Source organism: Vigna angularis, chromosome 1 (assembly GCF_016808095.1).
Source record: "Vigna angularis cultivar LongXiaoDou No.4 chromosome 1, ASM1680809v1, whole genome shotgun sequence".
In the NCBI taxonomy this organism is placed as follows: Eukaryota; Viridiplantae; Streptophyta; class Magnoliopsida; order Fabales; family Fabaceae; genus Vigna; species Vigna angularis.
In genome coordinates, this window is record NC_068970.1 from 32,674,709 (window position 1) to 32,700,729 (window position 26,021).

Genomic DNA, 26,021 nt, shown 5'->3' on the forward strand with positions numbered 1-26,021 from the left:
TAACGGTGGTGTGTCACGTCATTTTTTTTCTAGGTCAATCTCCCTCCCTCTCCCTCCGTTTTCTCACTCCTACTCGCTTTGCTGAGTCTTCTTCTGACTCAGTCCAATTCGGCACCACAAGCCAGAGAGAAACTGGCCACCCTCAATGGCACCACGACGTCCATGACAACGTCCGATCTGACGTCTGTCGCATGCTCCATTCTCGCGCCGAGGTCATTTTCTTTTTTTGTCAAATGAAAATCAACGTCAACGTCCAATTAATTGATTTGTAATGCACGAGTTTGTGGTTTGCGTAGGTTTTGTTTCAAGTTCCGCTCGAAGTGAACATGGTTCTGATTTGTTTCAACGGAGACAGAGGTTATAGATACAACATCGACGCGCATCGATTTGAACAGTTTCTCAAAAATAGCTTTCCAACTCACAGACCTTCGTGTCTGGTGATTGGAGAGCTACTTGATATTGAGCATCACATGGTCTATAATGCATTTCATGTAAGCCACATTTATATGCCTTGTATTCTATTTAGGCTCATTGTTGCTTCATTATCCCTATTTTCTTGGTGATTGAATTTTATTGAAAGTGAAATTGCAGCTCCCAAGCTTTATCGTGGTGGCTACTGTTTAACTGTGTACATATTTTTATATTGGAGAAAAAATAGTCAAGATTGGATTCCCAACCTAGGAAGGTCGAGAGAGGAAGAAACATTGAGCTTTTGTTTAGATGACCTTAAATACCCTTATAAATAAGGTTTAATTGCTTCCTTTGTCCCCAGTTTGGTTGAATTGTGTCAAATTCATCCTCATTTTTAAAAAAGTTTCATTGTCGTCCTCACGTGGTATAAAAGTGTCAATTGAATCCAAACATAGAAAAAATTTGTGTCAAAGTAGTCATTTTTCCTATATCTCTGTGTCTTCCTTTCATATGTCACTTCTCTGGAGCTATGAAAAGCCTTAAATTGGATAAGGTAAAATGAATATCTGTACTTGATTGTATGAAAGGAAGACACAGAGATATAGGAAAAATGACTACTTTGACACAAATTTTTTCTATGTTTGGATTCAATTGACACTTTTACACCACGTGAGGACGACAATGAAACTTTTACACCACGTGAGGACGACAATGAAACTTTTTTAAAAATGAGGATGAATTTGACACAATTCAACCAAACTGGGGACAAAGGAAGCAATTAAACCTATAAATAAAGACCAGTCAGCTTTGTTTGAGAATCAAACTGTACTTTAGAAATCTTATGGATCGATTAGACTGTTATACTTTGGTATTGTTCTTGAAGCATATTTTACAGTTGGATCTCTTGTTTCATGTTATTGTTTGTTTCTTTGTACAGGTACAAACTGCTAGATATGAACACTAATAATTTAAAATCTAATTTTCACTGTAGGCTGGGCAGCCTAAACTGATAGCACTTGAGAAAGCACTGAAAGAAGCAATGGTTCCTACAGGAAAAACGAGGTAATTTTGTGGTCCTTTCTTTTTCTTTGCCACTTTCTTTTGTTTTATTGTATATGCCACTTGCTAAAGCTTACCACAACTTGTAGACTGGGTTTAGAAGAGAGGTACCTTTGTTTTAAATTGAATTCCTTCGAGTCGTGCAAGCCCCCTCCTACAACGAAATTTGCTCCATCATCCAAGCCCCTCCGTCGGTCCACCACTCCAACAACAAAGAGTTACACCACCACTACGTCCTATCTCACCTCCTCCAACCTGACTCCAACAGTGTTCGTGAAGCCCTCGCCAAGTCCAAACCTACCAGTAAACGCACGCGTCTCGCCTACTTCGACCACAGCGAAACCACCTCTGACTTTTGTCTCCACGTCCTCCTTACCATCCTCCACGACCTTCGCAGGTGCCACTCTCGAATCTGTATGTTTCGCCACGCCACTGCTGGGTGAGCCGTTATTTCTGTCACCGTAATTACCGCTTCGTGATCTTCGCGAACGTCGTGGAAGGCGCCGTGATGCCACTAAGGGTGGCCGGTTTCTCTCTTGAAGGCTTGCGGCGTCGAATTGGACTGAGTCAGGAGAAGACTCAGCAAAGCGAGTAGGAGTGAGAAAACAGAGGGAGAGGGAGGGGGATTGACCAGTGTGAGAAAAAAAATTGACGTGACACACCACCGGTAGCCACTTCAACTGATTTATTGTCGTTAGTTTTGGAAGACGAAAAATTAAGATTTCCTTAAAGAGAAGGAACAAAATGTAGCTTAGTTTGAAAGAGGAACTAAAAACAAATTCGTTTGATAATTTAGGAACTAAAAATATATTTAACCCATATAAAAATGATGTAACAACTTACATTTATGAATGAATTCAATAATTTTTTTATTCAAAAAGCCATTTTAATTTTAATTTATTTTACGCTATTATTAATTGATTTCTTTTATAAATGTTTTAGAAAATTAAAGTTCATCACAAAAATTATTTAAAGTTAAAAAAAAAAAAATCACCATCCCATGTTGTCAGACCTCATTAAAAACGCACCCCAAAACCCTTTTTAGTGGAAGCCAAGTGTCGAGAAGAGAGTTAGAATTTCAGAGAGTGGAAAATAGGTGGCTGCAAGGAATTGGACGTTCGGTTTTTGGTTGGTAGAAGTAAAATCTGAGTTTCAAAAGTTTACGCAATTCTCTGCATGCAACCATCTTCCTCTCTGATTTCTGAAACTCCATTTTCTCCTCCTTCTCTCTAAAAGCTCTTCCTTCTCTCTACAAAATCTCACTCTTTCTCTTCTCCGATCACCACTCAGGCACCGCTGAAGCACTCCCGACGTCAAGAGCTTCCGTGTAAACTGATTGGTATATGATTCTAAGCTGGTGAGTCTCTTTTTCTCTAGTACGTTCGGTTACGTCTTGCATGCAACTCTTTGGTTCTGGTCGTCTGAGTGGGTGGTAGTAGTTTGAGTGTTTCTGGTTTTTCTCTGTAGTTCAGTATCCCTAACAACGTGATCGTCGAACGTTAGTTCTGTGGTAGAGGGAAGTTTTATTCTGCTTCGTTTGAGCATTCATCTACGTGTCGAGGTAAAGGAAGCTTATATAATTTGATTGTATGTTAGTTTCTACGTTCGTTTTTAATGAATGCATGTTTGTTGAGTTGATGAATGTATATGAAGTATGATTGTTGATATGTTTTGACTATATGAAGTATGATTATTTACTATGATATGGATGTTTGATTTTATGAAAATAGATGTTGAGAAATGAATTGATATAAAGAATTCTAGTATGAAATTTCCCTATGAAAGTGTACGTTCATCACTGAACGGTCCTTGACCGTTCGGTTTTTCTAGTGAACTTGGTTGGAATTGAATTCTTTCATTTGGGAAGAATTCTAGTTGAGGACGAGCGTCTTCTTTTTGTAATACTATGCATAAGCGTTCGACCAAGGGTAGTCGTTCCTTGGTATTCGGTTATAAACTTAAGTATATCTATATGTATTTGCATATTTTCGTTTGTTCTTAAACAATACTTAAAATGGTATCTATTACATTCATCAACCCTTTTCTCTATAAGTTTAGTAGTGTTTGGTCTTATACCAAGTGCTCGTACTAAGCAAGTGCTTGGTCTTACACCAGGTACTCGTTCTAGTTTCTGTAAGCTAACTTCATAATAAGAGCGTTCGTTCAAGCCCAATAGGGTTCGCTCATCATGGTATTCAGTCTTTGACTGGCATTCTGATTTTCTTGATGTTTAACTCATTCAAAAGTTAAGTATATAAATTGATGTTCGGTCTCTTCACCAGATCCAATTATGTACCCTTATTTGATATCCCTCAATGTCTGTCTAAATTGGTTCTGGCCTAGAGTTTTAGTACTCGACCTAGGCTTATTGGTATTCGGTTTAACTCGTAAGTCAGTTCATCCAATTGGCTCACTTAGTATATAAACGTTTGGTTCTAATCGTCCTCGAGAAATATTATGTTAATCACCCCTTTCTTAAACCAATGATTCTCTCTCTCTCTCGGTTTTGATCCGCTTGGAACTGGAGACCTTTGGTCTCACTCCAAGCGTTCGATCTTGTTCAGAGTCGAAGTTAACGTTCGGCATTTGGTATCTTCAGAGACGTTTATTCAAATTGATCTTATTAAGGTCTTATTAATGAAAGATGATGAAATATGATGTGTACGAAATGAATGGCATTATGAACGAGCATTCCGGGGAGGAATAGCTCATGAATGAATATTCGAAATTTGGTAAAGTATGAATGTGGGCATGCTAAGTTGGCAGTTCATCCTGATATTTCGTGATTACTCGTTCTCACGTAAAGAAGGGTAAGTCATGAGTGGGAATGGCATGAGGTCCTAGTCCTTATGGTTAATTTGGACAGATAGGACTAACCTCGGGTGGCAGCTGTTGAGGGTATCCCAGTTACTACATCACCCGGCTGCACAAACGTCGTAGCTACACAGAATTCATACAGTCTGGACAGTTAGAGTCTAGTATTAGGCTTTGCATGTAAGAATGAATGAAATGATCTTGTTTATGTGAATTGTGTGAAATACATGTTAATGATTAAATTGAATTATATAAGCTTACCCTATTTTCCTGTCTTCTCCGTTTTGTACGTTCGGTATGTGTCCTTCTATTGCAATGATCATCCGTGTGGATGTGAGCAGAAGGAGAAGCCCTGTAGGAAGAAGCGCTGGAAGAAGAAGAAAATTTGATAGAGGTAGAAGTTAAGACCGAACAGTAGAACCGTTCAATCAGTTATAGGTCTCTTTGTAGTGACCGTTCGGTCATCTTTTGGGCTACTTCTTTTGTAGGCCGTTCGGTATAAGTCCTTTGTAAACCGTTCGGCCTAATTTCAACTTTGGTGCAGTTTTTAATTTTCTCGTTATTATGTAAGGTCGTTCGGCCATAATTGTACGTCATCTCTTTTGTAAGACTGATTTGTAATATTATTAATTTGTGATGTTCCCATTATATGATTTTGACACTATATTTTTGAGATGTTACAAATGTTATTTACCGTGGTAAAGAAAAATGGAGTTTGCTTACATGTATAATTTGACACGGAAATCTGCTCAGATTACGCAAAAAAGTAAAAGAGAAAGGGAACAAAATAGGTAATGATTAATGACTAAAACCCCACCCCACTCCTGCTTCCACTCATTTTCTGTGTGCTGTGTGCTCCTTCTGCCTATTTAAAATTGGCACATAATTTGGAAAGAGAAGACAGGCAGTGATGGAAACAGCAGCGCTGCACTTTCTTTACTATTTGTTCATAGCAGTTTGTTGGTGCAGTGGTAACATACTGCAGGCAATTGAATTACCCAAGTACACACTAATACTCTCCGAATCAGATTTTCAGATTAGACTCTACGATGAATCCACATGGCTATCATCCCGTGTTTCTGGAACTTCCTTCGACCAGTCCTACAGAATTGGATTTCAGAGGTTTTATCTTTTATTTCCCATTTCACAAATTCCATTGCTTTATTAATTCTACTCTGCATCTTAAAATCTCTTTTTGTTGATGTTTTTTTTTTTCTGCAAAACATGTGCAAGAGTATTTGCTTTCACCGCATCTTCACTCTTCTCCTTCCTTTTCAGATTAACTTTCATTCAAAAATAGATTTTGTGTACGTATGCTGCTGATAATGATGTGCTGATGGCTATAATAACATAATCCTTTTGTTAATAAGTGATTGTAAATGATGCACCAGGTTATACCAGTATATCCATGGCGCGAATTCAAATTCTTCAAAAATTGCATTTACTGCTCCAGCCTTAACGAGTGTGCCGTCTTCATCGTCACCCTCTGGGAATGCCTATATTGTAAGAATATTCATATCAACTCGCTTTCATGGGAAACCTCCGCTGCCCAATCCTGAACTGAAGCTGCGGATAGAGAAGTGGAAAAGTCAGTGCATAGCAGTTAGGAAGTTCAGTGGGTATGCGAATGATGATAATGTTAACAAAGAAATCGAAGCTCTTGTAACTACCCTAAACAAGCAATCCATAACAATACAAGATACCAACTCCTATATCATTGCCAACTACAATTCTTCCTCTCATAATACTACTCAACGCTTAAATGAAGTGTGGATAAATGTGTCGGGAATTGGGACGCAGTGCTGAGTGTTGTTCTTCGTTGAATTGCAGTATCTTCTTTTTTTTGTCATTGTGCTTGGAATGCAGTGGCGGACCTATGTGTACACCTAAAATTATTATTAAGTATCTGAAAAAAGTTAATTTTAGCCTCTAATTTTATATATTTGACTTGTCTCACTGATTTCAGGTCTTAGCCAGTGTTGAAATGGCTTGTCTCAATGATATCATGTGTGAAATGTCTTACTGTTTCGGCGTTTGAGGAGGGTTTAATGTAAATAAAAGTAAATTATAAAACATTTGATGGTTTACTTAGTATATAGAAATAGTTCATATTGAATGGTTTAGGATAAGAATTATTTGTTACTAATTGCTGTTTAGCCAGCATTTGGATGATGCTAAATAATTATTTGAATTCATTCAGATAACCACCATAATTCAATTCTTTGAATGGGATCATTCTGTGTCGCTTGTATTTTGAACAGTTTATTTTGTCCAATTCACATTTTATAACAAATTAGCCTAAAATAGTTATGGCCCAAGTTTGAAGTGAAAAATCTATTGCCAAAACAATGTCAAGGTAAAGATGTCGTTATGGGAGATAACGTTGGAAGGAGAAGCATTTTCAGCTTGTCTAACATCCGCACAACGCGCTTATAATAAAAACTAATACATATTATCAAGGTCAGGTGGGGAGATTTTAGCAGAAGATTTTGAAAAACAAAATACTGCTAACGAGTTTTGGAAAATATCTCGAAATTCAATAGTCTTTGATAGAAGAAACAATTACAGACTATGAACATGTGTGGCAATGAGTCAACCATTAACACATTGATAACTTCAAATGATGTGGACTAAGTTGTTTTAATTTTTTTTTCATTTTCAAGTGCTTATGCCAGTAGCTAAAGACAATGAGATGGATGGAGGTACAGATCTTAAGAATAAGAGTATAATTTTGTATGCACAAAAACCTGTGAACACATCTCTTTGCTGACGAAGTGAAAATAATTACTATTTCACTTGGTTGTCATAGCTTTAAAGAATCTGCGATTTCGCAATTATTCTCTTTAAAGAATAAGAATATGGAAATGTTTTTCGCCATGCCAAAAATGCTCATAATGCTCACTTTCTCTTTTTGGTATTCAGCCTTCACAGGTAAAAAGAAAAATTAACTTCTAAAGAAGCATGATCATAAAAGAATAAAAAGATATGAAAGAGGATAGAGGAGGAAGAGATAGAAAAACAGAGGTCAAGAAAAGATAAGATGTCCTGAAAGCCAACCTTCAGGTTGTCCCTAAAAGGGAGTCATTTCTTTTAAGATCGTCCTCGAAACTTCATATAGAGTACTAGCATCAAATACAGTGAAACAAACAGTCGAACTATCGAATAGTATAGTAAAGTAATGATTTTAACTAATGCAGAATATAAAGAAGGTACTTCGAATATTATTAACCTGATCCCGGTCCATACACCCCTCAAGTAAAAACACAAACTTGATTTAGAAGTAGCTTTAGATATAATTTATGGTGAGGAAAAAGAAAGCTATTTAAATTTTTCTTAATTTACATTATTCTGTGTTTATACACTTATAAATTATTCCTTAAAATTGAATATATCACGTGTATTAAATCTATGAAGCCAATTTTTGTAATCCGCATGTTTAAATGTTGAACTGGCAGATGGTGGCATGGGCACATTTGAAACGCCATATTGCACGGGGATGAAGAAAGTAGAGGTGGTTTAGATGATATGGGTGGTAGAAGTCTACATTTGTGGTCTGGTCTGGACAACATAGAGTTTTCCATCCTTTATGACACCTTCAATGTCCTGAGGAGAGCCATATAACCCTTCAATTTCATTTCCTGCGCGGGCGATGCTTGACAAGATTGACTGGCGAAAATTTCCATCAAGGATCAGTTGGTCTGATGAGTAATCAAGCACCACCGTCTCCTCTTCATCCATTGGCACACTGTTCAGAAGGGAAATTCAGTAAATCAATGTCAGAAAGCATGAAATGGAATTGGAAAATAATTACTTCAAGGGGTTCACAGGACAAATCTAATCTCCCAAATATCAATGCACGTACTAATTTCTTATATCCTAAGGGTTGGCATTATTTATGAAAACAGAAAGACCAGAAAATGAGATACATTAATCAGTATAGCCAATTATACTCTCTTATCCATACACATATCATTTGCTAGCCAGGCAAGTTATGTAAAGCTAGACAAATTCCATGTTCAATTGAAAATGACTTGTGTACATTGGATATAATTCTTGCCGCAATTTCATACCACAAGGGGAAAACAGTTAAAATGATTGGCATCGCGTTAAGATAATAAAACATGGATACAGTTCAATGCCATCATTTCATTAGCTATGACCCTGTTTCATAGAATAAAATTAAAAGGTAAATAAATTAAGTTATTCTAAAAGTTCAATTTTTTTATCAGGAAAAAGATTAATTTTATCTTATGCCCAAGTTAATTTTAACTGACAAGGTTAATTCGTTCTACTTTCTCATAAAAGTTAATCCAAACAAAGTTTATAAGGAAGACGATCATCGATGAAGAGTTGTCAAAGTTCACCTGTCATAAAGACCTGCACCAGCATAACCTTCTAGGTCTTCACCATTGGAATCAGATCGAAAAATAATTGACCGTCTTATAAATAGGCCAACAGGTTTGCTAGGATAACCCATGATCTAAGGAAGCCCAAAAAATTAGCAAAATAAGAAAAAACTCCAAAAACAAATGCCGTACTGGTAAAGATAAATTCATATGTTCATTATGATGTTCTTATATTTGACATAATCAATAAAAGAATGATAACTTGGGCATTAACCATACAAAATACTACAAAAATAAAACGATCTTGCAGAAGTACCTGAGGAGAGTTCAAATCACTCTTTTTGCAGACAAAACTCAAAGCACGACCTGGATAAGCTCCAACTAGTGTTTCTCCAAGTCCCTTTACCACCTATATCAAAACAGTACCACAGTTAAAATAGCTTCTTTCCCATATCGATCCAATAGTGAATACGTTTCCTTAAATGGGCGGAAGAATAGGGGAAAACATGACATCATTATACATACCTCAGCATATATCTCTGACGAATCCCCAGAGGACGGATTAGTCGTGTGGATGACAAAAGCATAATCAGCATTTACCACTTCCTGAACAAGGACAGCCATGGAAAGATACTCGTGGTCCAATTTAACTTTTCGTGTGCTGAAGTATGCCCTTTCATTCCACTTGGAGCCCCACACCTTTTTAATGAATCAAACAAATAAATGATATTGATTCGTGACCACTAAAATAGTACTATACACAAATATGAAGATTTTTTCACTAAAATTCGAAATAGATCTAATCTACATATCTAACATGTATATGTAGGAATATATTTATTTTGACTGTACATTGCAAGCATGTCCAGGTGTAACAACTTGGGGAGATTTTCAAAAATAAAGGACAAACAAGGAAAATCGGTGGATAGTAGACTGTGAATAAATTTTTAACCCACACAATGCATCCTATTAAGTATTTCTATATCCTGAATATCCAGGAGCCAACAAATTCATGATTGAGAAAAAAAAAAAACATAAAAAGATAACGTTAAATGATTAAGGGGAAAAGCATAGAACATATGTTTTCCAGAAGGCATCATTTGCAGAGTATGTGATAGAGAACTTAAATATTGGTCTCCAATAACATCTGAAAAATATTTCAAATTTATGTTGACCATAGTAAAATTGGGCAGTGGTAAAATACAAAAAAAAAAAAAAAAAAATCTCTCGCATAAGATATATCAAACCTAGTTCATGCAAACAAGGAGAGAAGTCTTAACCTTTTTTATAGCCTTCCAAGCTTGTTCCCATCGCTGTTCACCTTCATCACCCGGCCAAGGCATTCCAGAACTCTTCATTTTAGTTTTCAACTCCTCAACCTGTGAATATAGTTAATGTATAAATTCATTGGCTTCATCGATAAGACTCCACATCATTTACATGGAATAGTTCAAAAACTGCAGGATAGCCGAAGAACTTTAGACTAGATATCAACTTTTGCTATTCCACCAGGATTAACAGTAATATTTGCAAAATGAGAGATTTGCAAGAAATATTTGGAAGGGGTGAGAGGGGTATATGGGGTGTCATAACAGAAAAATTTAGACTCATGTTCATTAGAATGATTGTCGGAATCTCAATTCAAGTCCAGCTACTAGAGAGGGATAATTTAAAACTTAATTAAGCAGTTTTCTTCAACCAGTCAAGTACATAATAAATAGGGACCAATAATCGTACAGTTTGACATACAAGAAATACCAAAATGCTACACTAGATTACACGGAAACCCTGTGTAATATTAACATATCACATAACCATCAAGACCAAACCTTGTCCTGTTAAGTGGTGTTAGTTAAATAAATCAAATCATGCCACTAGGCTCTATATTCAGAGTAGTGGCCTTTTAATAGTATAAGCAACAATAAGAATCAAGATAAATAAATGTTTATTGTATCATGTAAAAGTTAAGCCAGTACTAAAAGAAACATACCAACGGGGGTGGTGCATTCAACTCTAAAACTGTTTCGCGAATCTCCTTGAGAACACTGAAGTCCCCCTCAATTAGCTTCTTTTTCAAAATATTGACCCTCTCAGCCACTGCCTGTTGGTTAATATGCAGTCCAAGATTTCATTAGACTACAGGAAAGGCTAGCATAAAGTAAATGAAAAATGAGATAAGTCATAGATGTCAACCATGAAGGTAAACAATCTTTGAGATTTTAATCCTATGGAATACTATGCTTTAGTATAAGATTTTGCCTCTTCCATAACCTCAATTTTACTCCTAGGTTAAAAACAACCACTAATGCAACATGAAGTGGGGGAACTCCATTTTTTAAAGGGTAGTGCACTTGAAATGTATTAAGGTTCAGTTATTATAAATTGTTATGAAAATTCAATTTAGCACCTTAAAAGTTCACAGTCAAATATATGCACTCATTAAGATTTAAGTTACCAACCTTTTTGTATACAAATTGAAAACTGCAATGGATCGAATACAATAGGTTTAGCAATTCAAAAAGCCAAAATCAGAAGCCAATGTGTGTGTATTCCAAATTCCAATTCAAATTACTAAAAGATCACACTAGTTGATATACATGGAAAATCCACGATAATCCCAAAATACTTCATTAAGCAACATGAAAAATATGGACAAAAAAGATAATATATAGAACCTGATTTGATTTATCAGAAAGAACATGTTCAAAAACTCCAAATGGTATGGCAACTGAGGTAGGAATTCCAATCCAAGAAGCTACTTTCCCCTTTAAATATGCAATATTACGAGATTTAGCTCCAACCTGGGAACATAACCTTGAGCAAGTTATTCTGGAGGAAACATGTATTAGAAAAATGCATATGTATACCGACACATGTAGGTCATTTTGAAAACTAACCATTTCTCCAGTGAATTCTTCAGATGAGACAGCATATCTACCACTAAACTTCTTTCTCGCCAGAGATATGGGAGACACAGAACCAATATCTTTCAGGTGAGTTGATTGGTCATCAGTAAACTCCCCCTCCTTGACCTGACTGTAAGAAATGCCACAAAATAAAGAAAAATCGCATAAGAAAGGAAATAAAACACGGCAATTCAGGTTGGGAGGTGAAGTAAATTTTTTAACAGGAAGGCATTTTAACATCTTTAGGACTTCAATCTAAAGCAGAAACAATGTTACCTATAAACTACATCAGCAGATGTAGGCTTTAAGCGCAAAAGCTTTCCTTTATTTTCTTGGAGGTTAGCAAGGATATTGGGATCAAAGCATGTAGCGAAACAAACCTGGAAAACTCAAAACTTCAGCATTTTACAGTCATTGCATTTCAAAATCTTCTCAGCAATAAATAGCTTATCATAAGCATGATAAATATGACATAACAACCACAATAACCTTATCCCACGTGATGAAATTGATTAAATGGCTCACAACTGCTGTGTTTGGTTAAAAGACCATAAGATAAATATGATAACTAATTTTTCTATTTTATGTCTCACATTAACAGGCATTGCACTCTATAACAGGTTAGCTGAATAAGCATGTCAAGTCTTTTAATCAAATCTTCATAATTGGTCAAGTCTAAATTTGCAATTCATATCAATCCTGGTAGAAACCCAAGCCACAAAAGAAAAGATGGATAAAATTACTGAAATGAGAAAGGATTTGTAAACTCTCTTTCACTAACCAGATGCTAAGACTTCATATAGAAGGCATTCTCTGCCCAAGCAACAGCCAAAAACTGCTAACATTCAGATTCCCGGATTCTACCCCTCCTTAAGTTTAATAACTGGGTCTCACAATGTGTGTGAATATCCTCGTTAGCCTAGTAAGGAGTAACTGACTCCCGACAACGTGAATACAAATTCCAGCACTCTCCCAATCAGTAAGTTCTCCTGGTCATTTACATTTTGACCTTTTATATATAAACCTTCCAAATCCTGGACTTTTGATCCAACTGTCCTTGAATTTCCCAGAAAAACCTTTTGTTTACATTATTAACACTACAATATCATCGTCTCTGAATGATTGGATGCTGAATTTAATGAGAATCAAATTTTGAATCAGCTGAGAACGAAGGTAAGTAGTTTTCAATATAAATACTGTTGTTGGAGTATGCTAATTTACTGAGGGAGCATGCACTCAAATGTCATCATAGTTAGAGAGTGACTGTGCGCTATTTGACTATAGATACACTAATCTAGTGCCAAATTGAACATGAAACACACAGGTTCACCATTTAATAATACCATCCTTAAATATAAGCAAAATAGTCTGGTTATCCAAAGTAAGATGATACCTTGCTGTTTCTTGCTCGAACAGAAACATGAGATAGGACATCAGGCATATCTGGTGTCAGGACAGCAACTGTACCATCTGGAATTTCTTCCTCTCCTTTTACACTCTTGGCTATCAAAATTGTTGGTCGCTCGTATGATTTGTTTTGAACAGCAAGCAACTCATTTACAACCTCAACATATCCAACAGTTTCAACTGGGCTAATAACTTGCCAGCTGTTTGAGACAATTATAATTAGATTAGAAGGTTATAATTATCCAAACAACAGAATGATTATGTAAGGTCTAGCCTGTTGACTATATTATAATGAAGATGAAATCAGGAACAAGCATGATCAGTTTACCTTCCAAGATTAGCTGTCTTTCGGAGCACAGGATCCAGTCGATTTAGAAGAGTAGACAAAGAGGCCGCAGATCCAGCTCGGATAATTTCTTCAGTAAATATTTCCACCTGCAGCGGGAGATTTTCAAGAGACAAACAAAGGCAAAATAGAGAGATAGAGAACAAAAGAAACCAAAAAATACATACAGCCCATTGGTCCACACCAAGCAGTGATCCAAGGTATTCTGCCGATGGTTGCAGAATTTCCTGGTATAATTGAGCCTTGTTTGTGAGTGCAAGGCGGGTTCTGTCAAGGACTGATTTAGCATACAATGCCCAATGAGTGTCATTACTCTCGCACATGCTTAAGGCAAGATCCCATCCCTTCAAAATAAAACAAAGAAATATTAATGGATATTTTCCTTTATCTTCATATACATATTCTTTTCCTCATATCCAAATGAAATAAATTACTTGTGTTTACCCATATATTACCATCAATAAAAGAGATTCATTCATTCAATTCCATTCCTTCATTAATATATTGCTTGTTGTGAGTGTGTGAGAGGGTGATTTAGTTATGTATCAACCTCAGGTACGTAACAATTGGTCCGACCTACCGCATAGTCAAGGGAGGAAATTGCTGGATCGAAGGAGGAGAGGGTAAGGCCAGCCGGAGCGACAAAGAAGAGTGAGAAACATCATGGAGGGGAGGATGAGTGCAGTCGAAGTCAAACTGGAGCACGTGGGGTTAAATCAAGAGAGCATGCAACTGTCCATAGGCGTAGTGGAGGCAAAGGTGGAGGCAATCTGCAAGGATTTACAAGAGTTGATGAGAATGATGGGAGGACGAACCCATCATCTAGATGGGAAGTCAGAAGGGAGTTAGGATTCTGTCAATGGAAAAGGAAACAATGAGGGCGAGAAGGATGGAGGACCAAATGGTGGTGGACCAAATGGTAGTGGTCCGAACGGTGGTGGAGGAGGTGGACCGAACGGTGGTGGAAAGGGTGGACCGCACGGCGTTGGGCACCAAGAGGAACCTTTGAATTGGAGAAGGGTAGAGCTACCCGTTTTCGAAGGGAGTGATCCACTGAATTGGATCAATAGAGCAAATAAATTCTTCGAGTTACAAGGGGTGTCTGAGGAGGAAAAGTTGCGTCTAGCATACATCAGTATGGAGGGTAGTGTCGGATTCTGGTTCAGATTCTGGAGGGAGCAAACTGACGACCGAACGTGGATGGACTGAAGGAGGCAATAGTGGTAAGGTTCGGAGGCAGCAATCAGGGACCAATCTTTGAGAGACTGGCGGCCATTAAACAGTCAGGCTCAGTGGAGGAATACATCCGGGAGTTTGAAATCTTGGTGGGACAGACAAGGGGAGTGACCAAAGCACAGCTGATAGGATACTTCATGGTAGGCTTACATGATGAAATTCGGAAGCAAGTACAACTGCTTGATCCGCGAGAGTTGATGATAGCTATGAGGATGGTGAGGGGCATGGAGGAGATCCAAGGGGGTGTGAAGGCTGGGAGCGGAAGTATGATCAAGAATCAATCTGGTGAAAAACCGAACGGTGTGGATACGTGGCAGGAGCTCAGTCACCCTAACCAGAGCCGAACGGTAACTGCCATGGAGAGCCGAGCGGACATCACGGAGAATGTGGGGGACCGGACGAAAGCAAAGAAATGTGAGGGATCTACCCTATAGGAATATGAAAAAACGGAGGAAAAAAGGAAGGTGCTTTAGATGCAGCGAGAAGTTCGGTCCTGCTCACCGTTGTCCGGACAGGAGCTTGAGAGTCCCGATATTGGCGGAAGATGAGGAGGGATGGCCACCACCCGAGCCTCCAGACCTAAATTGATGAGGAGCCATGAGATCAAGCTCCCCGTTTCCAACCTTGAGAACAAGGTTGTTTTGCAGCGGGGTGTAATGTTAGGGTATAAGGTGGGAGGTAATGAGAACGAGAAGAAAGGTAGGAGGGAAGTGAGGCCATACGGTATTGACCGTAAAGGCCGAACGGTGGCAGACATGTAGAGGTAAGGCCGGACGGTGGACAAGGGGGATGGTCAGACTGAACGGTGGATAAGGGGGAGCTACCAGGCCGAACGGTGGGAGGCAGGGAGCAACCAAACTGAACGATAGAAGGAAGGGAGCAAGCTGACCGAACAGTAGAAAGGAGGGAGCAGGAGGGCCGAACGGTTGGGAGCAGCACCAAACGGTAGAAAGGAAGGAGCAGGAGGGCCGAATGGTTGGGAACAACAGGGAAGCATCCTAACTGACACAGCAGTTAGGATGGGCGGGAAATTAATTAGAGTGTAAGGTCATACCTCAAGATATTATTACGTATAAGTTAAATATAGTAAATAAGGATATTATTACGTATAAATAGTAAATAAGGATAAAGATATTTGTATCAAATAATTATAATAAATAGGATTATTCGTATCAGATAATTATAATAAATAGGAGTAATTTTTATTATTCATTACCTCTTCGGCAGAGAATTAATTAGTATTAATAAAGGGGAAACCTAGGGTTTAAGGCATGCTTTTGATTATTGAGTTTTGTAAAGGAGGTTATACTCCACGATAATTGACGGAGGTTATGCTCCCAATGATTGGTTGACTGAAGGAGGTTATGCTCCCAGTTATTGTTTACTTGTGTTTATCCAGATATTACCATCAATAAAAGAGATTCATTAGTTCAATTCCATTCTTTCCTTAATATATTGCTTGTTGTGAGTGTGTGAGAGGGTGATTTAGTTACGTATCGACCTCAGGTACGTAACACCAGCTCTCAGCAAACTTACACAAATGCAAATTATTTTTGCTATAATCAATTAAAAATATAATTGATTTTTGAAATAATTTTGTTTTCTCAGTTATTTCAAACAAATCCAAAATAATGAGGTAATGAGATGAATTTGTAATTTTATACCAATAATACTACTTTGTCGATGCAATTAAATTCAGTTTGCATTGAAAACATTTTAAAGCAATGCACAACCCAAGTCTTCGTTGTTAGTGAAAACATTTTCAGATGACATACCACATCTACAGGCTTTAAAAGCCTGAGTCTGCGTTTTGAAATAACCCAACTAGTGAGTACGAAACAAAAATGGACAACTCACTATACCTTCAAACAGTAGATAAGATCTTCATTGTCATCCGATGAAAGTGCAAGATTTTCAAGAACCAAGGAGATGAAGTACATTATCTTCTGCAAAGTCCACACACCAGTGTATAACAGAATTTGATTTTAAAAAAATATGTATCAATACAAAAAAATTCAGTAAGCAATATTTAAAAACAATTAGACCCTCAAAACAGGGAATTACCTCAGGTGCAGCATTGTTTAATTCCTCATAACCCCTTTCCACTGCTGTTCTAACGGTAGAATCAAGAGCAAGATCCAAAAATATAAGATCTTTCAGACGACTTTGGGATTTACTAAGTGATGGTTGGAGTTCCTGGCGAGCCTCAAGCAATCCCTATTGAATAGAAGCAAACATATATTAATAGGACTGGCGCTTTGTATTTCACATCACATCAAATCAATATCAATTTAACATTATTCATTAATTAAATATTCTCACTTTTTCCTCTTCTCATACATAAATTATATAATTTCAATGTATACCTCAAGAAGTGGTTCAACATTCTTATCTTCAACGTGCTCCATGACAAACTCTAGTAACCCCTGTTTGTGGTAGATCAAATAAATATTTGTTATATTTCAGAAGACATAACATCATCACAAACGGATTTATAAAGAATTAATAAACATTACTGGAAAACCAGCAGGCAAACCCGGCACTGGATTTATCTGCACCCCAACCATGAAGCCCTGACCCTGAGAAACAATTAAGTGTAAATTAATTGCATGAAAATCTCAAGATATAAGAAAAGGATGAGCAACAGAGATCTTAGCTGTCTTGTTACCTCAGATTTGTAGCCCATACAATTTGCAATAGCAGATTCAAGATCTGCACCTGAATGAACTGCCTGCATATAATGTAATCAAACCAAAATCAACATAGGACAAAATATAATCCACAAGGTAAGCCAAATATGTCAAGGGTACTATACTATGGTGGGAAATACAGGAATGGACAATTTTCTAAGACCACCAAAGAGGTAACTAAAGGTGGAACAAATCTTCAAATCAGTAGCAGTATTAGATTAATACAGAATGTGAGGTAGAAGCCCAATGAACCTTTCCCTCGACTTCTGAAAAGCCCTTGCAGCTTATCATTGGCAACAACAAACAAACCTTATCTGAAAAAAATGAACTCCACTTCTGATAGGCAAGGGAAAAAGGAGGGGGCTCTTGCAAGTATACTACAGGAAAAAAAATAAAAGCAGAAGCAGTTAACTGGCTAACAGTTAGCTGTTATCTGATATGAGATGACGACTTTTTGTAAAATTCTATATATTGTCATGTTAAGGAGAGCTAGGGCAGTCTTTTCGAATTGCTGTTTGTGACAGGGAGAACCTTGTAAAGAAAGGAAAAAGTAGTTTTCCTTTTTAAGCTTTGGTTTTTACAATGTAAAATGAATAATACAGTACAAGACTTTATCGTTGCTTCTTTTTCTGCCTTGTCCTTTCATCACTGTTTCTAGGTTCCTAACAACTTTATTTACTTATGTTATCATGTATACACAGAGATAGCAACTATTCTATCACGATCACTCCCAATTTATAAGCGGAACCATATTAGCACGACAATAAGAATTTATAGCAAAAATAATTGAATAGAAACCAAGATAATTTTCATTTAATGTACATTCACTAATTGAAAAAAAAAAAAGGAATCAGAAAAACACATAATTAAGACCGTATATATAAATACAACCTTCAAAGTCCTCATGTAGTTTCCCAGATCACGCAGAAGACCTTCCTTCTGATCTCTCCTAAAATTTGGTTCAGAATGAATGGCTCGGTCATAGCTCAGAAGCCGTTCTTTTGTTATTCCGTTGTCATTCAATGTTTTCCAGTAAACACCAATATCAAAGTCACTATTTATATAATCAATTAGTGCCTGAAGAGAACCAAAACAATAAAGGTAAGGAAGATAAGGCAAACCATAAGGAATTACAAACAGAACTACAACTACATTTAATACATTACCTGACAGATCACAACATCATCAGGGCTAGTATTATTGTGTAACTTCTGGTGCCATTCCTCCATCATTCCACCTTTGCAATCATTATTTCTCTGTAATAGAAATTTTGCATAAGATTAATCCATATGCAGCAAAGAGGGAAATATGCAGATGCTATAGAAAAGAAAATAAAAATCAAATATACCTGAATAACAAGTATTTCATCCCGAATCCTTTGTCCAACATCTCCTTCACCTCCACGACCAACAGTAGACAAGATCATCCTCACAATTTCTCTATACTGTGGATAACTTGTATAAACATCCTGGAGCAAGTCTGTAAGCCTATCCTGTGCTTTACTTATCTCACTGTTCCAATCAGTAAGCAATACTTACTAGAAGAAGACGATCAAGCATATAAACAGGACAGACATAATCATAAACTATATAGAAAATGAACAAGACGGTTTACAAAAGAAAGACAATAAACTAGCCAAATCTAAAGCAGAAAGTTAATTGTGATTCATAATCCTTGTTTCCCAGAATGGTTAACATTATTCATTATCCAGAGAAGTTCACAAAACAAGTGATGATAACGATTTCATAAGGAAATCTACCGTGGTTTCACATTGTAATTTTTGTTCCATATGAGCTGCCTTGTAGCCATGAATCTCATCCACACCAAAATTCCCGCAAGACCCAGTCGACCAGCACTTCTAGCTTCATCTATCAAGTCCGATGCAATGTTAAATCTGAAGGGGAAAAAAGGATGAGTGAGCATCTCATAACCAATAGAACAAAGTAACAACCTAATAAATATTTTGTATTTGTTCAGTTAAATGCATCAAGGTTCGTTTTGAAAAAGGGAAATTAAAAACGAAAGATTCCAAGCTTTTACACACACTATTCAACACATCCATATTATTAAGTGAAATTTATGTGTCTCGCTATTCATTGGAACCTACATGAGTTTCATCTACTACTAGTATATTGAGAAGAGTGTGCCAGAAAGAACGTTGTTAAAACTTCTCTAAGTAAAATGTTATTATCTACTAGTATCAATAAGCAATGATACATGACTGAACCCCAAAACAGACAGAGCCTTTGACAGGGAACTTAAAAGTATGAACAGTCAACAAACGAAAAAATCCAATGAGAGAAAAACAGAAAGGGGAGAAAATCTAGTTCTGTTCAAACTAAAATCCACTAAAGAAACATAGGATACTTTGTTTTGTAAATGCCTGATTATTTCTTTTCATGTATTTCATTAATATTGAGAAGAACTATCTTAGCTTTGTTCTAAAGTCAAAAGAAGGGGAAAAACAAAGGTAAAGGTAGTAGGTAAGTTCATATTAAGCTGAATATACAGACGTCCTAGTTTTCTTCCCAAAAGAAGCATGTGATATCCCAGACCCTAGTGAGTATATCGGTGAACCCACAGTAAGTGGTCAGGGAATAAAGGTGCCAATAAGTTGAATATGCAAAATAAACAAACAAGCAAAAGTTAAATATTAGTCCGAGAATATCAAAAAGTAATCGTCAGGACAATTTATCATCTGACAATTAACAACTTTTTCTACGAATCTATGACACCACAAAAGATGCATTTAGGGACAAGACTTTCAATCATTCACCAATAGTTCCATGTAACAAAATGGTAACGCCGTCCCCTCTGACATTCATACCTTTGATATTGGCTAACTGATCTTTTACAACGCACACATATCAAAAGGTGATGACATTAATTTGGAGCTGCACTTTGAAATTGAAATCTATGACACTATATTTTTAGAAAATAACCCACATTAAAAAGCCTTATATGGAGGTGGTGATAAGATGAACCAAATATATAGTTTTTTTACTAACAAAATATAAAATTTCTGAATGCTGTCAGAAAATAGGTTACCTACTTATCCATTAAAATTCCATTGCATATAAATGGTATCAAATTAAAAATGATATATCCGAAATTATGTTAGAAAGGTTTTGGTTATACATATCTCTCACCTATACAGTCACGTAAATCAAATTAAGGTACCCAGTCAACCAAATCCAATCCAATAAAAATAAAGTTATTTCACTTAAACCTCTTTTCTTCTTCCATTCATAGTTTGATAGATGTCTAACACTTTCAACATAGCAATTCTTTAGTATTAATATGGTTCACAACATGACAGATCTAAGATTAATCTGTCATGGATACAAAAAATAACATAAAATGCATAAATAGTATTTTCAAGAACCCAATAACTCAACGAAACCTTTGGTATTACATGCTCAAACACAAAGACATAGCATATCGCATTGGTAGCTGGTGATAAGAAGCTCAAATTGCCGTTAAGAATACAACTATCAGTGGAGGACCCTTGGCCAGTCTATAAGCCACATGCTTTGCCACAATAGTAACAGAAAATAAGGTTTGCTAAGATCCCGTACAAAACCCTATTTCTAGTTCTAAATGACAGATAACAATAATTCAATAAAGTAGTAAAAGTTTTTAAGGGATTACTGACCGATGCATGAAGGACTTTTGTGCCTCACTTTCCTTTTCTGCTATTTTATCCAACAAGAACTTGGCTGTACCATTGCCATCACCAAAATCCTTTTAATGGAAAAAAAAAAAAGATATATTGTTGATCATGATAGCATGGTGACATAGGCCAACATAATTGGAGAAAGAAGAAATACAAACACAATTTCAGAAAGTGAAACCTTTCGTATCTGCTTTTTTCCAGTAAATTCAATATAAAAATTTGATCCATTGTTCTTTATCCAGTTTCCTTCCGATAAAATGACAAATGGTATTCCTTTAAAAGTATCATCATCAACCTCTATATCCAAGGACTGGACCTGAAAATTAAATTAATGTTATTAAACTTTTAAATTAAAATCCAAAGGTCTAAAGACTTAAAATACTTCGGATTGATATTGTAGACACCTCAAAGGAAGGATGAGACAAAGAACCAGCTTTGAAAGGTGTTTCAGCAGCCTCAGTCAGAGCAACAGATCCAGTGGGCAGAGCATTTCTAGGTGGTAACTAAGATTGCCAATGAGTTTATTGTAAATAAAATGCCTTAAAAAATATGATGAAACAAACAACACAATTTTAACACCCAGGTGCACCTTAATCTGGTATATAGTACAATAAACACTCACCAACCACTCTTCAGATGTTCTAGATAAGGCCCAGTGAAGTGTAAGAGGTTTCTTTGAGTCTGTAGCCAGGTGAACCTTAATCTTACCAGCATCTTCGGTAACGAGAACCTTAAAGATATGAAAGACTATCAAAATCGGATGGTCAATAAAAGACCTACCAGCTCAAAACATCAATTTGGCAAAATTATCTCACCAAAAGATCATTATCATCAAGCTTATATATTGTCTTGTTCAAAATAGGACCACTTTCATATTCTTCCCTTGCCTCGGCATACTGTTCAATTACTGTCAAGACCTTTGGAACATCTTTAAATTGTTCAACTATATTTTCATCAACAATTCGGTTGATAATCTGCCTCAAATCTTTCTTTTTCCTCTGTATTCTTTCAGCACGGAAGTATTTTTTTGTTTTCAACTGCTTGGCAACTTTAGTTTGTACTTCTCCTTTGATAATCTTCTTTCGTATCTCATCCAAAGAAGCACCCTTCTCAACCTCCGCTGACAACTCTTTTCTTGCTTCCTCAAATTCCATCTGACAATTAAGCAGAGTGCCAAAAAGTTCTGTTAGATAAAATGAATTACAATTTCACAACCTACGTAATTAATATTCAACAGAAAAGTAGAAATTAGAGAGGATGTCACAGAGTTACAAGTTGTTGTTCCTGAGAGTAGTTGGGCTTCCCAGCTTTTTCCCAACGAATATAAGCTTGAATTTGTACAAATTCATCAGGGATAGTCTTTGTTTCAGAAACAGAAGGCTCCTTCACTTCAGCAGCTTTAGTATTCTTAGTTAACCTTGCACGAAGATCTTGTACAGAAGTACCCCTAGATACTTCCTCCAATAGTTCTTGCCGAGCTGCTTCATATTCCGCCTAACATAAATGAGGATGAAGTTATATACTAATCATGTATGTGAAGGAAAAATGCAGTAGTTCAGAGGAGAGCAGTAAAATATGACAGGCTAATGTTGAATTCCAGCAAAAGTAGAAGGCTGTCACTAAATCCATTTTCCATATAATCTTAGATTATCCAAAAATGAACTATACAGAACAAATTGCGATCTTAAACTTACAAACCAAAAGGAAGGAATCATAATTGTCATTCTTTTTACAAAAACACAAGAATCAAATCCAGTAAAAGTAACCCCCACCCACCTCCTCCACTTCCTCTTTACTTTTCAATTCTGGCAATTTCACGTAGAGAATTCTTGTTCAAGAGAATAATTTAAGGAGCATGTAAAGCAGTGCTTTTTATAACAGCCATGAACAATCAAATAATAACAAATTTGGATAGAAGATCTAACTCCCAGAGCCTGTTGTACAAGGGACTTTTCCTTTTAACTTCCCCCCATATAACCCCCATTTTATGGCAGAATAACCACCACTAACAAAATGTTCACCATGACCTAAGTCCTAATAACTGGCTAATCATTACAAAACCAAATGATGAATATAATAAACAATATTTTAACACAATTATCAGTTTATTTAGAGTGGTTAGCATATTGTAGAGCATGGATATCCAAAGAATAGTTTAAAAATAATAAAAAATATCAAATATCTTGTATGCAAAAGTGTTCTTCCAGAGACACTCTATGGTGTAGTGAGGTGCCTATCCAACAGGCACAAGAAAATAATCTTAGCTATGTATCATGTTATAGAAGAAAGAGATGATGCTTTTGGTAGTTTATTCTCAATCACAAGTGCAAAAATGCTCTTTCTTCTGAATAATATTTCATGTAAATAAAGACAAAATCCAGAGAGTGGGTCGCGTAGTAACCCAATGTGATAGAATCAACTTAAATGAGGAATAGGAGTGGGAATGTGAATAAACCTGCACAATACATGAGCATAGGATTTATACGAGATTGCAAAAACTAATCTTTTTCAGTGATTGTTATGGCAAGCATAACCAAGAACGTTTACCATGGATACATTCAGAAGAACATTCTTCGAATGAAAAGCAGAAAATTAATATAACACAATTGGAGAGCAAACAAACTAAAGGGAGAACTAGGAAATTATAAAAAAGAATCAGCTGAAAGCAACAAAGTAGGCAGCAAACTTCAAAAACTTGCAGCTAAATGCAAGATATGAAAGACCATTTTTATTACTGACCTTCTCTTGCTCTGGAGTGTACATCTGCTTACCCTTTCGTTCCCACCTAAGATATGCTTGAATCTGTACAAGGTCTTCAGGAACTGAAACTTCTTGAGATAGCTTATTTTTTACTGGTAACTTAATGTGAAAGTTCTCACCATTATTTTTAAACCTACATTTAGAAGAAAAAAAACAAAAATAACTATGTCTAAGTTTACCGTGAAACTATTATTCAATAAAGGCGATAAAAAATCAAGGCTATGAAAAACACACCACTTATTTTTGGCGTCATCAAGTATGAGGAATTCAATGGATTGCGCTGCAGGATCGTAAATTTCTATTTTAAGGAAGGATTCCGAGTCAGCCTAATAAGAGAAAAGCAAGAAAAAAATTTAGTCAAACGATATGGAAATCTATATTTAAAGATGTCAACTCAGTTTACCAACATTCCGATAAAACTTTTTTTTTATGTTGCAGTTAATGTTGAAAACTTACTTTCACGAAAGGAGTTCTAAGAGCTTTGTTCTTGTAAACTTTAGTTCCTTCCGGGCGACGAGAAGGAAGTACCCACTTCCTGAAAAAAAAATAAAAAACGGGGGGAAACAAATCTCCTTCAAATTACAAGATATATTAAAGACTATTATTAACTAACCCAAACACCTAAAATGCTTGAGGAATATCAAAATAACTTAACTAGTACAGAACATACCCTGGCTGATCACACACAACTCCCCAATGTAAAAGCAGAGAGCCACTACTATATGAAACTTTAATATCTACTTGTGTTGCAGCTCCTGGTTGTGAAGAACTAACACTAACCTGCTCCATTGAATACCACTATCATTAACTAATAATGTTTTACTACAATTTCATATTTACCATCCATGAACACAATTCAATATTACGGGCCACATGAATACCTGCAAGTCAATGTTTCCATCAAGGTTGAACCTCCCAGAAAGCTGTTCAATGACCAAAAAAGGCAGTCAACACAACACTCAAATTCCAGTTAATAAAAACAGACAAGAAAAGGAACACATTGAATATTATTGATTAAATTTTATACGCTCACAAAAACGCGTAATGTTGATTTATGCCCAAATTAACAGTTACATGACAAGCTACTGTCTCTTGTCATGTTCATGTATGAGCATTCAATCCAATGCCTCAAGAAAATAAACGCAATTTCTTAACGTTCTGATAGAGACATTATAAAGAGCGAACATTTCCATGAAAGTTACTGTTTCTTTATGATTACATTTTTTACAAAGCTTCATTCATGATTAACTATCCAGTAATTTTTTTCTCAGCAGCATTAAATAATTTAAATAATAATAATAATAATAATAGAAGGAGAGACTCCAAGAGTTACTCTTCCCTATCAACCTTTACGTTTTCTAAATTTAGCATTTAACCACTAATTTAACAAAATGAATCCTCCCTTTTACTTTTTATTCTTAATATAATTTTGATCCTTAAAAAATGAAGAGTGTAAAGAGTAAGAACTATTTTAGAATGATTAGTTCTCCCTTCAATATAAATAATAACAATAATAAATATATGATGATGATAATATAATAATAATGATCAGATTGAAACGACGTAATGATGTTATGGTGATTGGAGCATACCTCAGAAGCCGGATTCGTGGTTAACACAGCGCGTGGAATAGCGTCGACGTGGCGGTGCTTTCCCATGGCTAATTTGCATTTCCTCACACACAGCCTGTTCCCGCGAAAATTTGTACGAAGCGCGAGATTCTTCTTTACTCTGTTCACACTAACCGGGAAGGAACTTACCTTACTTTGATGTTCCGCAACCGTTTGCGTTTGGCAAAGCACCGTTTGGTGGAAGATACTTTGGCTCATCTTCACGGATCCACTCCTTATTATTCCTCTACACAAATCCAAGGAAAGCGTTAACATCCGTCAATCATTCAAATTCACAATGAGCAATAGTCGCGATGCCAGAAACTGTGAATAAATAGGAACGAGAAAGAGAAAGGCAAATTTGGAAGGAAACGGAGAAAGAAAAGAAAAGAAACCTTCGTCTTCTTCAATCGGTGGAAGGTGAGAGTGGCTTCGGTTGAGATTCGAGAAGAGTGTGAGATTGGAATCACGTAAAATTAGAAAGAAAATCTTCACTGTGATGATAGAGAGAGCTTGGAAGTGTGTGTATGGTATCGGTTGGTTCACTTGGAACGCCGAGAGAAGTAATATCAAGGGGAATGGACACGTGGCAAAGTGATATTGGACGGGATGGGGCTGGAGAAGTTGTCACGTGCTTCATCGCATGATGACATAGTGTTTGTGAGAGAAACCCGTGGGGCCCGTGAGAGCTGATACTTTCTTCTTTATGATATTCATAACTCCTTTCTTTCTTATTTGCCCCTGCTTTTCAATTTAATTC

General features: G+C 36.4%; 2 protein-coding genes across 5 annotated transcripts; one reads left to right on the plus strand and one right to left on the minus strand.

Annotated features, from left to right (window-relative positions):
- Positions 1-5,112: 5,112 nt before the first annotated feature.
- LOC108341132 (uncharacterized) lies at positions 5,113-6,519 on the plus strand. The gene is made up of 2 exons (XM_017578787.2): positions 5,113-5,406; positions 5,676-6,519. The coding sequence occupies exons 1-2, from the start codon at positions 5,195-5,197 to the stop codon at positions 6,088-6,090; spliced, it is 627 nt and encodes a 208-aa protein (XP_017434276.1). The 5' UTR covers positions 5,113-5,194; the 3' UTR covers positions 6,091-6,519.
- Positions 6,520-7,485: 966 nt separating this feature from the next.
- LOC108343823 (alpha-glucan water dikinase, chloroplastic) lies at positions 7,486-25,814 on the minus strand. Of its 4 annotated transcripts, none has more exons than XM_017582229.2 (34): positions 25,657-25,814; positions 25,244-25,508; positions 24,533-24,574; positions 24,322-24,431; positions 24,108-24,186; positions 23,886-23,977; positions 23,631-23,784; positions 22,164-22,385; positions 21,707-22,045; positions 21,514-21,621; positions 21,296-21,394; positions 21,070-21,207; positions 20,871-20,959; positions 18,975-19,109; positions 18,564-18,726; positions 18,382-18,471; positions 18,107-18,292; positions 17,194-17,256; positions 17,042-17,104; positions 16,892-16,951; positions 16,590-16,742; positions 16,388-16,471; positions 13,457-13,633; positions 13,272-13,378; positions 12,930-13,143; positions 11,813-11,916; positions 11,528-11,666; positions 11,306-11,431; positions 10,621-10,731; positions 9,911-10,009; positions 9,156-9,329; positions 8,947-9,039; positions 8,649-8,764; positions 7,486-8,029 (listed from the first exon to the last, which is right to left on the minus strand). In XM_017582229.2, the coding sequence occupies exons 2-34, from the start codon at positions 25,478-25,480 to the stop codon at positions 7,825-7,827; spliced, it is 4,371 nt and encodes a 1,456-aa protein (XP_017437718.1). In that variant the 5' UTR covers positions 25,481-25,508; positions 25,657-25,814; the 3' UTR covers positions 7,486-7,824. The 4 variants fall into 4 exon arrangements, with proteins under 4 accessions (XP_017437718.1, XP_052731324.1, XP_017437709.1 ...); XM_052875364.1 differs by having other exon boundaries at positions 24,322-24,449; XM_017582220.2 differs by lacking the exon at positions 25,657-25,814 and having other exon boundaries at positions 25,244-25,569.
- Positions 25,815-26,021: the final 207 nt, after the last annotated feature.

What these genes read in the sequence shown, in the direction of transcription:
- LOC108343823 (XM_052875361.1), bottom strand. Translation starts at nt 25,537, where the DNA reads ATGTTAACGCTTTCCTTGGATTTGTGTAGAGGAATAATAAGGAGTGGA. An exon ending in TTGGTGTGGACCAATGGGCT is followed by an intron (nt 13,379 to 13,456) that starts GTATGTATTTTT and finishes CTCCCGCTGCAG; the next exon opens with GTGGAAATATTTACTGAAGA. An exon ending in AAGACAGCTAATCTTGGAAG is followed by an intron (nt 13,144 to 13,271) that starts GTAAACTGATCA and finishes TGTCTCAAACAG; the next exon opens with CTGGCAAGTTATTAGCCCAG.
- LOC108341132 (XM_017578787.2), top strand. Translation starts at nt 5,195, where the DNA reads ATGGAAACAGCAGCGCTGCACTTTCTTTACTATTTGTTCATAGCAGTT. An exon ending in TACAGAATTGGATTTCAGAG is followed by an intron (nt 5,407 to 5,675) that starts GTTTTATCTTTT and finishes ATGATGCACCAG; the next exon opens with GTTATACCAGTATATCCATG.